Here is a 12,491-nt window from a genome sequence, read left to right on the forward strand (position 1 = left end):
GAATTAACCCTGCAGAGTACTCGCTGAGGTGTACATCAAGGTCCCCCGTTCCCAATGCCTGTTTGCCTCTTCACCACGGTTGGGGAAATGATCTCCCCATCATGAGCTCATAGGGAGACAGGTGATCCAAAGCCACTTGTGCGGTCATTCTCATATCTACTAGCACAAGGGGTAACGCATGAACCCAATTTTTGGAACCGGACGTGTGCATTGCTTTACGAATTTTGTCTTTTATTGTGAGATTGGCTCGCTCCACCATACCTGATGACTGTGGATGGTAAGGAATGTGGAAATGCCAATTGATCTTTAACTCTTTACACAGAAGCTGAGTGACTTTAGATTTAAATGGAGTTCCCTTGTCAGAATCAATTCCTGCAGGGATGCCATATCTAGGAATTATTTCAGTAGTTAGCTTCTGTACCACAACTCTAGCATTTTCCTTACTACATGGGAAGGCTTCTAACCATCTGGAGAACTTATCAACCATTACCAAAAGGTATCTGAAAGGACCCTGTCTAGGCATGTGAAATCGATCTGCCATTCTTGAAAAGGAGTGTCAGGCGTGGGAAGGTGTTGATGTGTGGCACCTGATTTTGAAATGTTGTTCTGTGAGCATATTAAACATCCGTCTAATATTCTATTCATGTCTGTGTGTAAGCGGAAAATACAAAAAACCTCAGATAAGTCCTGTAACAACCCTCTTCGTCCGGGATGAGTGGGGCCATGAAACTCGCGGACGAGAAAAAGAGTACAATGTCATGGTAGGCAGACACGGCCCTTTTTATCTAGAATAACATAGGAATCAGTCGCACCCTGATTAGTCCAAAATTCGTGGTCAGCAGGCGAAGCCGAAGCGAGATCCATGTCAGGTAGGACAGCACTGATCATGGTGTTAACAGAGACCATGGCTGGAGATAAGTTTGGGGGAAGTGGGTGTGAAGCTGCAGCCTGTTTAGCCATTTGGTCAGCGAAACTATTCCCTCTCACTTCATCAGTGTCAGCAGAGGAATGCACCCTAGTTTTAACAATGGCCACAGAACGAGGCAGATGACAGGCAGTGATTAAATCCTGCACTAACGAGGCATGGGAGATGCAGTGTAGCCACGAGATTGCCAGATGTGGCCAAAATCATTAGCTACTCCGAAGGCATAACGAGAGTCAGTGTAAATAGTGACATCAGCGTCCTCAGCGAGAACACAGGCACGAGTGAGAGCGAAGAGTTCAGCTGCCTGCGCAGAGGAGAAAGGGAGAGAAAAAGATCAAGGACAATGTTAGGTAATCGACAAACAGCATAGCCACAAAGATAAACACCATCACTAGGTTTGGAGCAAGAGCCATCTACAAAGAGGACATCACCTGTCTGTAGGGGAACGGAGGAGAGGTCAGGGCGGATGCTAGTGGCATTGACTATTTCAGTAAGGCAATCATGATCAGAGTCACCCATACAATCATCCTGTGCATTAAGAAGGCGCTGCAGGGCATGCGCTACAGTGTCAAGAGAGGATGATGGACATACAGTTAAATGCTCAGTGGCCAATAACACGGTCTCATATCCTGAACGTCGCTGGGATGACATGTGCTATGTGTTTAAATTGCGTAAAATTTGCGTTACCTGATGTGAGGTGTGTAAGATCAAAGGATGAGATAAAACGATCTTCTCAGCATCAGTTACCATCGGAGCACAGGCGGCAACAGCACGTAGACAGGCAGGCAAACCCTGAGCCACAGAGTCGAGGGATTTAGAAAGAAACGCACAAGGTCGCATGCCTCCCCCATGTTCCTGGGCCAGCACCCCAGAGGCTGTTCCTGGCTGAGTCGCAACATACAGGTGGAAAGGGAGGCTGTAGTTGGGGAGTCCCAGAGGAGGAGCCGTACACAGGGCCCGTTTCAAGGCCTCAAAAGCAGCCTGCATTTCTGGAGTCCATGAGAGAGGTGCGGATGAAGGATCAGAATGCTTCAACGCAGCACGCAGACATTTGTCATACAGACAGCAGTCAGGGATCCACTGGCGGCAGTAGTTGATGAGGCCGAGGAAGGCCTGTAAAGCCTGTTTAGTGGCAGGCCGCTGAGTGTCCATGATAACTTGTATTCGTTCAGCAGTTAACTTCCTTGAGCCCTGAGAGAGTTCATAGCCCAGGTAGCGGACAGTGTTCTGGCAGAACTGGAGTTTTGACTTGGATACCTTAAAACCTTTCTCAGCCAGGTGTGTGAGTAGAGCCAGGGTCGCTGATTTGCAGGTGTCATAATCGGCCGCAGCCACCAGGAGGTCATCTGCATATTGTAAGTCCACTGAGTCTGGGGGAAGGCAGAGGCTTGACAGGGCGTTCTTGACCGTGGTCGCGAAGACCGCGGGGGAATCGATGTAACCCTGTGGCAACCTGGTTCACGTATACTGTTGTCCTTTGTGTGTGAAGGCAAAGAGTGGCTGCGTGTCTTTCCCTACAGGAACACTAAAGAAAGCAGAACAAAGGTCAATCACAGAAAAGACTCTATGTGTACATGGAATAGAGGCTATAATTGAGGATACATCAGGGACAATTGGAGCAACAGGAATAATCAGTTCATTTATTTTATGCAGATCTTGGGTGAATCTCCAAGAGCCATTTGGTTTTGGAACAGGATTGACAGGAGTATTGTATGGGCTGACGCACGGAGTGACAACGCCCTGATGCAAAAGAGAATTCAAAATAGAGTCAATGCCAGCAGTTTTTTTCAGGTGACAAAGGATATTGTCTAATGAATACAAGAGTCAAATGTTTAATCCTGGCCTCATATGGAGGACAGGAAACGAAACCCAGGTCATCCTTGTGTTCCGCCCACAAAGAAGAAGGAACAGACTCTAGAGCGGAAGAGAGAGCAGGGAGAGAACAGACAGCGTTAATTGCAGCAGCGTTATGTGGCAGTACACAGTCAGAGAGAGCGAGAATATCCAGAACAGAGGTATCGAGAGTTTGTACAGTCATGTGGGAACCTCTAAAAGCTATAGAGAGTCCTAGGAGACTCAGAAGATCACGGCCAAGGAGGTTAAAGGTCGAGCTCCATTTTTGCTAAATGTTGCCACACCTGGCTAAATCGAGTCCAAAACACGGAGGTGGACTCTCCCTTTTCCTGCTTACAGTTAGTAACCTGAAAGAGATCACGATTAGCATGTTTAATATTAAGCAGATATTCAGTGAGCTGCCGACGCAATTGGTCTGAAGCATCTTTATTATCCTTCCATAAATACGTGGAAACAACTTGAGTTTGAGTTCTTTTCTTCCTCCTTTTTTGTTATATTTACTACTTCATCATTCTGAGGTTTTAACACAGGAACTTGTTCGATCAATTTCTCTTCATCATACTGATTGCCTAATTTATTCTGGAGAATAAATAGATAATCTGCTCCTGTAAGCTGACAGTTACGAGAACTCTTAATTAGCATATCAACGAAATGTAATGGTTATCTGGCGAGGTAGGCCGATTAGAGGCCAACGGGACCTTTTTTCTATTTCTTTAGAGTAAGGTGGCGGTTCAACACTCCCACTGTGGATCTCCTATACCCTCAAAATCATGCGGTATGCGGAGGCTAAATAACCCGGATCAAAGGTACCATCACGTGGGTATGGTGGAATCTGAGGATCGGCCTCAGTCCAGCCAGCCAAATTCTCAACAAATGGTTGTGCATAATATCCTAAACCATATCGTATCATCCAATCATACGGTGTTTCACCAGGCATAGGCTTGGGATACGAGTTCCCCATTATGAACAAACAAAATATTACAACAGGCAAAGAAAAGATGCGCAGAGGAGTCAAGAGAGGAAATATATATTTAGTGCACTCCTCTTAGTTTTTCCTGTCAAAACTAAGGATAACCTTCTTGGCTTTCTCAAACGAAACCAAGGATAACCTTCTTGGCCTTCTCAAACGAAGCCAAGGATAAATATCCCGTCAAAATGGGATAACTTCTTCCTAGTAATACTGCCGACCAGGTAGTCAATCAGACATGTCTTACCTGATCGAGAGTATCACGTCGGGGTATAACCTTCTTGGCTTTCTCAAACAAAACCAAGGATAAATATCCCATCAAAATGGGATAACTTCTTCCTAGTAATACTGCCGACCAGGTAGTCAATCAGACATGTCTTACCTGATCGAGAGTATCATGTCGGGGTCACCAAACTGTAAGAAAGATTCCTCCTCGTACTCGTCCGCGTCTCTTTACCTCTGCAAAACAATAGGAGCGCTCCGGAGCACTGAGAGAACAAACCACACGAGTGAAATCAAATCTGGTTTATTCCAACAGCTGCTCAAAGAACTGAGCTACAGAACAGAATATATACGCAATGAAATACAGTAAGCTATGGTGTATGAGATAAGGCGGGGGCTAAATTTTCTCAACATAGATAGGGATATGCAAGAATGCTGCTTCCTCACCACTCTTATCCAAGCATTGAAGGTCAGAAAGCCTGTACATGAAGAAAGAGAAACTGAATGTCCTGCGAGTAATCTCACAAGCAGGTCAACCTATCTTGTCTTTTTCATCCTGTCAAGAGCACTTCAAGAACAGGATAGACTCAAATCAAGAACATTAAATCAGAAGAGGTGAAGATGACATATAACATATAACACAGAAATACATTTTTACATGACAGAGGTTTCCTCGTTTCTTATTCCCTTAAGATTAAGGTTACGATCAGCAAGCCTTACCATCCTGCTTATGTTTGCAGAAACACAGGGTACAAAAACAAGAAAACAAGAACACACTTATCACATGTCAGCATGAATGTGGAGAACATTCCTTTCGACAGAGAAAGAGAAATGTAGAAAGAAAATGAAATAAGCACAAAAATGAATTACCATAAAGAAAATTCATTTCAACAATCCCTGAACACTATCAGAAAGACTATTCCAAAGTTTGGGAGCTAAATATGAAAACGCTCTAACGCCTTTAGTAGACTTAGATATTCTATTTTGACACAACTGTTTGTAAATATTTTTATAACATATTCTTATTGGGGCCTGAGCTGAACTCAGGATCACATCTTGATCTGATTGCTATAATACTCACACCATGTTGAGGCTGGCGGCTCTGGAGCACATCAGCTAGCAGCATTTCTTGAAGGTCTGAGGGAATATGGCTGCATCTGGACATACTTTAGATGAGTCAAGTGCAGATTCTGTTTCTGCTGTCATGTCACTGTATGATATATGTGTAGCAGCTATTTGTCTATTTTTGTTTGTGTAATGTTAAAATTTAGTTTATTTGTTAAGCAGTTTATTTTCTGGTCTTTTGTGTTAATTGTTTGTTAATTCAAATGTTTACTTTTCTTAGTAATCTGCTAAGTTGATTGGTTTAACACTGTATAGTACTTCTTTTCTATTGGGTTAGGCCATGTGCACTTAGGGGATAAAGGGGGTTCAGTTGTGGCAGCCCAGAATGCAACTGGGTGGGCCTATGGTTTTTTACCAGTTTTGTCAAGCCAGTTGGGCACAAGAAGCAGGAGATGCAAAATTGTTTGTTTGACTGCAAATCCTTTAATAAAGCTCACCAAACACATCACCTGGTCTGGATTTAATCCTTTAACTGCGTAAACCACAACCCATGGTGTATCATGGTGATTAGTTGAATTATTTTGGAGTTTAATTTCATTATTTTTTTTATTTCATTTGATTTGACAAATGGTCACTACAATATGCTTTTCACTCACCATGGTCTGGCGTCTCAACAGCAAGGTGCCTCAACTCAAAGGACTCCTTCTCACTGGATGTTTTTTTTGGTTGGTCGGTCTGTGCTGAAGATTAAAAGATAGTGAAATACACAATCCAGTCTCTCTGGCAACAACAACCTGCCATGGTTAAGGTCACTGAAATGTTAGAGGTTTTTGATGTTTGATGTTAACATTAACTTTTTGTTAATGTTAACTGTTTAGTAATCAGGATGGCTTAACAGTTGTGTTATTCTTTTTTCAGTTTCTATAAATCATTGTGGTTTACTCTTAGTGTTAGTACCTGGGGGCTTCAATCCAGATAGTAAGTAGGAGGAAAAAAACAAAACATCTCAACTGCAAATGTTCTTGTGATTCCATATTTATATAAACTGTAGAACTCAAGAATTCATTTGGAGGTAGTTTTTCTAGAAAGAATTTGGGGATATAATAGAACTTATACTTATACTTTACTTTATTGTCCCCAAAAGGGGCGATGTCTATTGTTAAGATACTTAATGACTGAGGGAATCAGGCTTCTTCCAAAGCGGGCCCTCCTGTATGGAATAAAAACACTGTCAATAATAATCGCACGTAATTCAAAGCATTGTGTGTAAATTTTAATTTAGTTGTGCGTAATTTAAAACTATTGTACGTAATTATGTTTTTTGTGAAGTTGGATCCCAAAATCTACGGCCACGACAGTTTACAGATACGAGATTTTGTGTGTTTGTTCAAACACGACTCCAAAATGTACGACTATGACAGTTTACAGACACAACGCTTGTTTTCACAACACCTCTTTTTTACACACGAAAACGGTCTGCGAAACAACTGTCAAAAATACGTCATCACGTTCACAGGCATTACTATCCGAGGGAAGATGAATCGATTCCACGAAGCGTGCATGCGCCCCGCCCTCTTCTAAACCACTCATAGAAACCACTGGCGCCGAAATGGCGGGTTAGTTATCACTAATAAGTGATGGCGGGTTAAGATGGCGGGTTAGTTATCACTAATAGTGTTGTGAAAATAAGCGTTGTGTCTGTAAACTGTCATAGTCGTACATTTTGGAGTTGTATTTGAACAAACACACAAAATCTCGTATCTGTCGTGGCCGTAGATTTTGGGATCCAACTCCACAAAAAACATAATTACGTACAATAGTTTTATATTACGCACAACTAAATTAAAATTTACACACAATGCTTTGAATTACGTAAGATTATTATTGACAGTGTTTTTATTCCATACTCCTGCACCTCAGAGCCCTGTACCTGCGCCCTGAGGGCAGTGGGGCTAGATACTCATTTAGATAGCAAGATAGAAATATAGAAAAAAAAATAGAAAGATAATTTCTGATAAAATAAATTTTATTCTACTGACTGTGTCCCAGGGGGGCACGGTGGCTTAGTGGGTAGCACGTTCGCCTCACACCTCCAGGGTCGGGGTTCGATTCCCGCCTTCGCCTTGTGTGTGCGGAGTTTGCATGTTCTCCCCGTGCCTCGGGGGTTTCCTCCGGGTACTCCGGTTTCCTCCCCCGGTCCAAAGACATGCATGGTAGGTTGATTGGCATCTCTAGAAAAATTGTCCGTAGTGTGTGATTGCGTGAGTGAATGAGAGTGTGTGTGCCCTGCGATGGGTTGGCACTCCGTCCAGGGTGTATCCTGCCTTGATGCCCGATGACGCCTGAGATAGGCACAGGCTCCCCGTGACCCGAGGTAGTTCGGATAAAGCGGTAGAAAATGAATGAATGAATGACTGTGTCCCTATTTTCCCTGCTATATGTGACCTTTTAACCAGCATTGTCCTTATCATACTCTTCAGTATTCTTAGACTTTGAATACCTAAATTAAGATCACAGTTAAGATCACAGTTACTAGTATGCATTTCTACATTTCAGGATCTACATTTTCTACATTGAATAGCTAGAAGGGACAGAGTCTTTAAATGTGGTCAGTGTTTTTCTGTACATACTTTTTTACCGACTGATAATACTTTTATAGGATCTAATAGGATTCCCTCATCCATAAAAAATGATACTTATAAACAATAATATAGGATCAAAAATACATACTGGACTATAAACAGCTCTTAACATGCACAGACTGCTACACAACCAACCACAAGCTTTTGTTTAAACAAACGCATCTGTCCATTTCAGAGAAAGACATTCACAGTGGTTTTAATATTCCAACCACAAAGCTGATGCTCGTTTCTTTTCATTGCACCACCAAAAACAAACTCCTGCCCCTACTTGCTGCATCAAAACCACAATAAACATTTCTTATTTTCCATAGCTAGGGTTAGATCACACAGTGGTTTACTGAGAGCCAAAACATTTTTTTAAACAATTAAATGGACACCTTTCATATCATTAGTATAAAAAGGCTATGAACCTCTGTATTCTAATACTCTACACTTGCATTTTTCTCAACCCTTCGCTAAATTAAACATGTTGTAGCATGAAATGTTGCCATGTACATCACTTATTAGATAAATAAGATGCCATTCATGCATAAAATAATCTTCTGGAAAGTTACAATACTATTAACAATAAAATCACAGCACATTAATTTGCAATTTGATACCAAAATCAATTGATACCAAATTTGCACTTTGATACCAAAACGTTTGAAATCAAAACACTTAATTCTAAATAAGCATACATTACTATAGTGCAAATTCTGAACCTCTGAGGTTGACAAAACAAAAATTCTTCAAAAATCACCTGCTGCTCAGAAGCTTTTTCTCAGAAGCCCAAACCATTATAAGCTAGTTACCTAGTTAAGTGCATTAATACAGACAACAGCACACAAATAAATCCATATGATCAAATAACACATCTGTGACAAAATATCAACAAAGCTGGCATTTAAGCAAGTGGGATGTAGTGATCTCTCATTGCAAAGTGACTTTATTTTGTGCTAGTGGAGGATTTTTATGTCTTGCTATTTTATTGTACATGGTTTTGCTTGGTTCTATCATTAAAAAATGTCACCTCGAGAATACCGGAAGAGTGTTGAGATGCATCACATCACCATGAAGTGCATTCATTTTACACATAGCCTACATAACAAATGAAACTCAGCATGGGGAGGAATTCATTTTCATTCTTTAACCTAATTTTTTATACTAAAAAAAAATTTAAAACAGTAAAACTAAATACAAATCTGCTCATCTGTCGGCTACAGTACTTATTTTGTTATGTGATCAGCAGTATTAGATTTATTAGGCATAAATCATTAGGTTTCAAAAATGTTTGAATATGAGTTTTTCATAATGTTTTAATATACTAAAATGCAATACAATTTTAATATTTAATTATTAGTCTATTTTCCAAATGTATGTAAGCAGAGATTATGTGAGTATCTGCTTTAACACAAATATACTGTATATTTAAGTGCTACAAGACTTTTCAGTACCTGCCTTTTCAGCTAATAAATATCAGAAACTCATTAGTTCTCTTAAACATGCGCTATTTACATTTATATTTTAAGAAGGTCTATTGGCCAGTACTATAACAGGAGAAAGACAAAAGTCAGGATACAAATATTTTAGAAAAATTTACTTTACATATTTTACTATGTGAGAATGTGCTATGACATAATCTATACAATTATGTTTTTTTACAAATATTTAAGAACAATATACAATATAGGAATCAGATTCATTTGCCAGCATGTTTTCAGCTGTGAACAGTGGGATGTTACACTGTTCACTTTATAGTCTCCTTCATAACCAATGTACAAGTGGATATTCAGAACACTCAACAGGATCTGAGTGTTCTGAATATCCACTTGTTCATCAACTTTGTTAACTTTTTATTTCAATTCAGCTGAACACAAAACATTACTGGAAAATGTACTGGTCTTATTGAAAATGAAAGTCTGCATCCGTCTTAAAACAATTGTAAATCAAATAAGTGTTACATGCTGTTGATATACTCACCACACCCTCTACACACAGATAAAACATCATTTGGTTCACTCAACACACAGTTTCCTCTGTCTGCCTCACCTCATACACAATGGCATGTGGCTCAGCAACAACAATGGTAAAGTTTATGACTCTGCCTTTGTTCCTCTGCATCACTGGTAAGTGATAATACCCTTATTAATTAATTAAATTAACTTACAAACATATTATTGTCAGCACAGTGATACATGCACAATAAAATGTCATAGCACAAATTAAAATAATCACTTCATTAGCTGTCTGTTGATGTCAACTTCAAGGTAAAACCAAACATTAAAATTTTGTAATACTATTTCACATTCCAATTTCTCAGTGTATAAATGTTATTATATTCAGAGATTCATGTGTAAGAGATAAAGGCAGTTTATTTAGAAACATATGGATCAGCAAAAATTAATCATGAATGTAATATTTTCTGGAATATTTGCTAAGAAAATAATTTACGTTATACACCAGGAGTCTGTTTTCTGGGTTACAGGTTTGCTCTTAGAGGCAGAAGCTCAAATTTTGGAGGCAGAAGCTGGAGATAATGTCACTGTTTGGTGCCAACATGATCTGAAAAATCCAGCTATGATCTTCTGGTTTAAACAGTTGTGTGATTCAGTTCCACTTCTTCTTGGGTGTAAAAGGTTTTTGACATCAGCTCCATCAAAATCGTGTTACTTCTTTAGTGAGAGTGAGAGAATAGTGATGTCTGTTCATGGCAGTAAAACGTCTCTCACAATCACTGCAGTAAACGTCTCTGATACAGGACTTTATTACTGCAGCTTCACTGAGAAAATGATCTTCAGTAACTCCACATATTTACAAGTGAAAGGTCAATTTATATTAAATGAAGAGTTTCTTTAAGTTAGTATTAGCTTGAGATGACTGATGTTTCCTTTTTTCATCAGGTAATAAAACATTGTCTATCTCAGACAAAGCAGAAGGTTTGTAAATTTTCTGTTCTACTAAAAGACATGTACAGCCTCTCTATAAAATCATATTCATATATCTGTCAATGTTTAACAATTCTAAATATGATTTAGTTGCAAAAGCATTTTTTCCCTTTTTTTAAGGTTCAGTGTCTCCTGCTGTGTTCTTCATAATGACTGTGGTGTTTGGTTCAGTGACTGTGTTTCTTCTTGGTGTCCTGATCTTCATCATAGTGAAGCACAGAAAAACACAGACTGGTATATTTTTACATTTCTCAATGTAACAAAAATCTAAAGAATACAATGTTATATTATATTGTGCATCATTATATGAAAACAAACAAACAAATAAATAAATAAATAAATAAATAAATAAATAAATAAATAAATAATTTATGGAAAAAAATTTAAAACGATTTTTTCTGCTTTACTCAGGTGATATAACTGACAGACATGATGATGAGGTAAATTTGAAATACATATTTAAAAATATATTGGCATAGCATGTACAGGAGAATACTATGAATATTCATTGTAGCTTATGAAGGCATATCTTCTATGGAGCAAAAATAAACCCTTCCCGCTGCTCTGACATGTTTTCTGTGTTACTGCAGGAGCGTGATTCAGTGAACTACGCTGCTCTGCAGTTCTCTAAGAAGAAAACAAAGAAGACAGGAAGAAGTAATGAAATAATATATACACATGTTGTATATTCTGCTATCAGACAATAATTTAGAAAAGATGTGCATACGAGTTGACATAATGTATAATGTACTGCTACTAATGGTAAACAATGTTGAGGTGATAGAGGAGGTGGTCATAGTTTCCTGCATATTATAATGACAGAAAATACATTGCATTTAATCATAACTATAATATGGTAACTATGTAGATCTATGGTATCTTTGTATTTTTCAATATTATGTACATCTCATTTATTCTGAGCTGTGTTACTGTCTATCAAATTGGTATTCAATGTAATAAAATATTTACCTTCAAAAAGAAACATTTTTGATTTTATGATAAAGAATTTTGCATTAATTTTGCATAAAGATGAAAAAACATTTTGATATTAAAAATGTAAAAAATAATTTGATATTATATGTTAAAGTAACCTTTCTTATAATTTTAGCTGAATTAGGAAAAAAATAATAGATATCCAGTCTGCATTACACTACTGTTCAATAGTGTAAATGTAAACTACATTAGCTTTTAAACAGAAACGTGAAAAAGTCTCAACTGGCTACTGTCACTGCAGCTGGCACCCAGTAACATAGAAGTGCATACTTAAATAGTTTCTATTAGCCCTATTTTATATAAACATTGTCTAATCTGTCCATCTAAGTTATTTGTATTTATTGTTAGAAATGTTCAATATATAAAGAAAAATCGCTAGAATTTAGACTTCAGGACGGGGAGCAAAGTTCATGCTGCACTCAGGGGTTCATTGTGGAAAATGTGAGCAGCTTGTTATGAAGATAGCTGACAATCTCACCTGATTGATCATGTCACACATTAACAAAAAGGCCCATCAACACCTCCACTTCCTTCAAAAGATGAGCTGAGCCAACAGAAAACAGCAGCTCTGCTGCAACAGCTCAGCGGTGGAAAGCATTCTAACTAGCTGCATCACGGTCTTGTATTATAGCTCCACTGCTGCTGAATACTAGGCCCTGCAAAGTAGAAAAAACATCACTGCAGCTGCCCTCTGACCCATGCAGAAAATCAAACCACTTACCCCACACACCCCAGGGTACACAGTAACACTACAGAACTACAGACTGTTGTTGGACTTCATATTTATTACTTAAATATAGTTTGGTCAGTTATTGTTTATTAGTCATTTATCAGTTATTGTTTATTATAAGTATTCATCCTGTTCATTCTTGCATGTAATATAATATGAATTAGCC

At 38.7% G+C, this 12,491-nt stretch overlaps 3 protein-coding genes and 2 pseudogenes across 11 annotated transcripts in view; 2 read left to right on the plus strand and 3 right to left on the minus strand.

Moving 5' to 3' along the window:
* The window catches only part of LOC125145504 (protein NYNRIN-like), a 2,751-nt gene extending 107 nt beyond the window's left edge, over positions 1-2,644 (minus strand). Inside the window, exons 1-3 of one of the 2 annotated variants that reach the window (XR_007143917.1) lie at positions 1,613-2,644; positions 1,357-1,485; positions 1-1,229 (exon numbers count right to left, since the gene is read on the minus strand). The exon at positions 1-1,229 is cut by the window's left edge and continues 107 nt beyond it. Coding sequence is in view for 1 of the 2 variants with exons in the window: in XM_047818598.1 (XP_047674554.1) it covers positions 1,408-1,485; positions 1,613-2,077 (543 nt within the window). In the remaining variant the exon portion in view is untranslated. The other variant, XM_047818598.1, reaches the window with a different exon arrangement.
* Positions 1-12,491, minus strand: part of LOC113656616 — a 355,645-nt pseudogene that overhangs the window by 127,995 nt on the left and 215,159 nt on the right.
* LOC113656619 (acetyl-CoA carboxylase 2) overlaps positions 1-12,491 on the minus strand; it is a 332,529-nt gene that overhangs the window by 65,117 nt on the left and 254,921 nt on the right. The window lies entirely within an intron of this gene.
* The window catches only part of LOC113638514, an 81,201-nt pseudogene that overhangs the window by 14,142 nt on the left and 54,568 nt on the right, over positions 1-12,491 (plus strand).
* On the plus strand, positions 9,487-11,565 carry LOC113647480. Of its 2 annotated transcripts, XM_027154211.2 has the most exons (6): positions 9,487-9,783; positions 10,143-10,481; positions 10,558-10,593; positions 10,723-10,836; positions 11,014-11,042; positions 11,193-11,565. In XM_027154211.2, exons 1-6 carry the CDS (start codon positions 9,717-9,719, stop codon positions 11,307-11,309), a joined length of 702 nt encoding a protein of 233 aa, XP_027010012.2. In that variant the 5' UTR covers positions 9,487-9,716; the 3' UTR covers positions 11,310-11,565. The 2 variants fall into 2 exon arrangements, with proteins under 2 accessions (XP_027010012.2, XP_047674549.1); XM_047818593.1 differs by lacking the exon at positions 9,487-9,783 and having other exon boundaries at positions 9,884-10,481.

The sequence above is a fragment of the Tachysurus fulvidraco genome, chromosome 9 (assembly GCF_022655615.1).
Source record: "Tachysurus fulvidraco isolate hzauxx_2018 chromosome 9, HZAU_PFXX_2.0, whole genome shotgun sequence".
In the NCBI taxonomy this organism is placed as follows: Eukaryota; Metazoa; Chordata; class Actinopteri; order Siluriformes; family Bagridae; genus Tachysurus; species Tachysurus fulvidraco.